Genomic DNA, 1,647 nt, shown 5'->3' on the forward strand with positions numbered 1-1,647 from the left:
GGGATAGACTCAAAGTCTTATTTTGGTTGCCTTGGATTTGGTTTAATTTTCCTCAGCTTTAGCTTGAATTTGCATATGAGTAGTTGGTGAGTATAAATGGTTATCTTTCTTTTTTCTTTTATCTTGATTTGAAAGTTTATAAAGTATTGGATTTTCATTCAATAAATTGATAAAATAATTGAGGCAATGGGAATAGGTGTTCAGAATCAGTGAAGACTGGTCCAGGACAAGGCAGGCTTCAGAGTTGTGGGTCGCATGGGAATCCTTCGTGTAACTTAGTAAGTCTCTGGTATCTATTTGCTAATATTTACTCCCCTCTTTTTTCTTCCCCTTCCCTGGTAACCTTCCCAAAATGATTTTATCTGTTTGTAAGCCTTTCCTGAGCTTTTTATAATGTTACTGATGTTACATACCATCACGTTGGAACCAACTCATAGCTGACCCCCCAGTGAGTTTTCAAATGCTGTAAATTGTACGGGAAGAGATTGCTTATCTTCTCCCGCGAAACAGCTAGTGGATTTGAACCACGTGCCTTTGGCTTGGCAGCTCAGCACCTTAGCACGAGACCACCAAAGTTTTATATTGTGGTATTGATACAGTATTTGACTTTTCTCACTCGTCATTTTCTCTAGGTTACGCAGTGTTTTGTGAACTCTTTTTTTTTTTAGTGTTGCATATACACCATTGTGTGAATGTACTATAGTTTCTTTAATCGTAAACAGTTGTATTGAGATGACAGGAGGCAATGATGAGCTGTCTTCGCTTCACACATAGTTAATAACAAGCCGGGTGACCTGCCGGAGGATGCATGCTGGGATAGAATCCACTGAGTGGAGAGGAGCCGCTGGGTTCTGATAGAATCCACTGAGCGGATAGAAGCTCTTGAGTGGAGTCTTCACTCATAGTGGCCTTTCTTCAGGTTTTGGGGCCTGTAAATCTTTATGTGAGGAGACTGCCCGTCTTTCATCTTCAGAGCAGTTGCTGCATTCAAACCACCAACTTTTCAGTTAGCAGCCTGGAATGTTACAAGCTAGGTCCCAGGGTCCCTTGTATTGGGATGGGGAACAGTGACTATACAGGACAGCTGGTGCCATTCCTCACCCCAGTAAGACTGTACCCCTGCAAGTGTCCCGTGCCTCATAGAGGTGGAGAATGGGGAAGGCTCAGTCAGCAGAAAGGATGGCTGACCACCTAAAAGGAAATGTCTTCAGTTGCTTTTCTTTTTCACCGTGAGAAAATAAACTTTGTTTTGGTCTGTATGCAGGTCCTGGTAAACACTGCTTGCTGTATTTTGATGTTGGTGGCTAAACTAATCCAGTGCATTGTGTTCGGTCCACTTCGAGTGAGCGAGAGGCAGGTAAGTGAAGCGTGGGTGACTGAGAAAGGGTTGATTGTTGTGAACACCTCCCCTCTTTGATATAATTTCAAATTTGCAGAAAAGTTGCATGAATAAAAAGAATTTTTTAAAAATTATTATTAAATTTTATTAGTTTTAATGAATATTTACAGAGATTTTGGGTTCTCATTCATTCATTGTTGCACTGTTTTCTCTACCCTCCTCCCCAGTTCATTCTTCTTCCCCCCGAATGTCTGTTTTAATTGTCCCATTGCCACAGTGCTTGTCAAAGCCAGTTCTGATTAATCTCC

General features: G+C 41.3%; 1 protein-coding gene across 1 annotated transcript in view; it reads left to right on the forward strand.

Annotated features, from left to right (window-relative positions):
• The window catches only part of AMFR (autocrine motility factor receptor, E3 ubiquitin protein ligase), a 54,765-nt gene that overhangs the window by 16,493 nt on the left and 36,625 nt on the right, over nucleotides 1-1,647 (forward strand). Inside the window, exon 2 of the mRNA XM_006882514.1 lies at nucleotides 1,265-1,357. Within this exon, the coding sequence (XP_006882576.1) occupies nucleotides 1,265-1,357 (93 nt within the window). The remainder of the gene's footprint in view (nucleotides 1-1,264; nucleotides 1,358-1,647) is intronic.

This window comes from Elephantulus edwardii, unplaced genomic scaffold (genome assembly GCF_000299155.1).
Source record: "Elephantulus edwardii isolate Elephantulus edwardi_28Jun2011 unplaced genomic scaffold, EleEdw1.0 scaffold00021, whole genome shotgun sequence".
In the NCBI taxonomy this organism is placed as follows: Eukaryota; Metazoa; Chordata; class Mammalia; order Macroscelidea; family Macroscelididae; genus Elephantulus; species Elephantulus edwardii.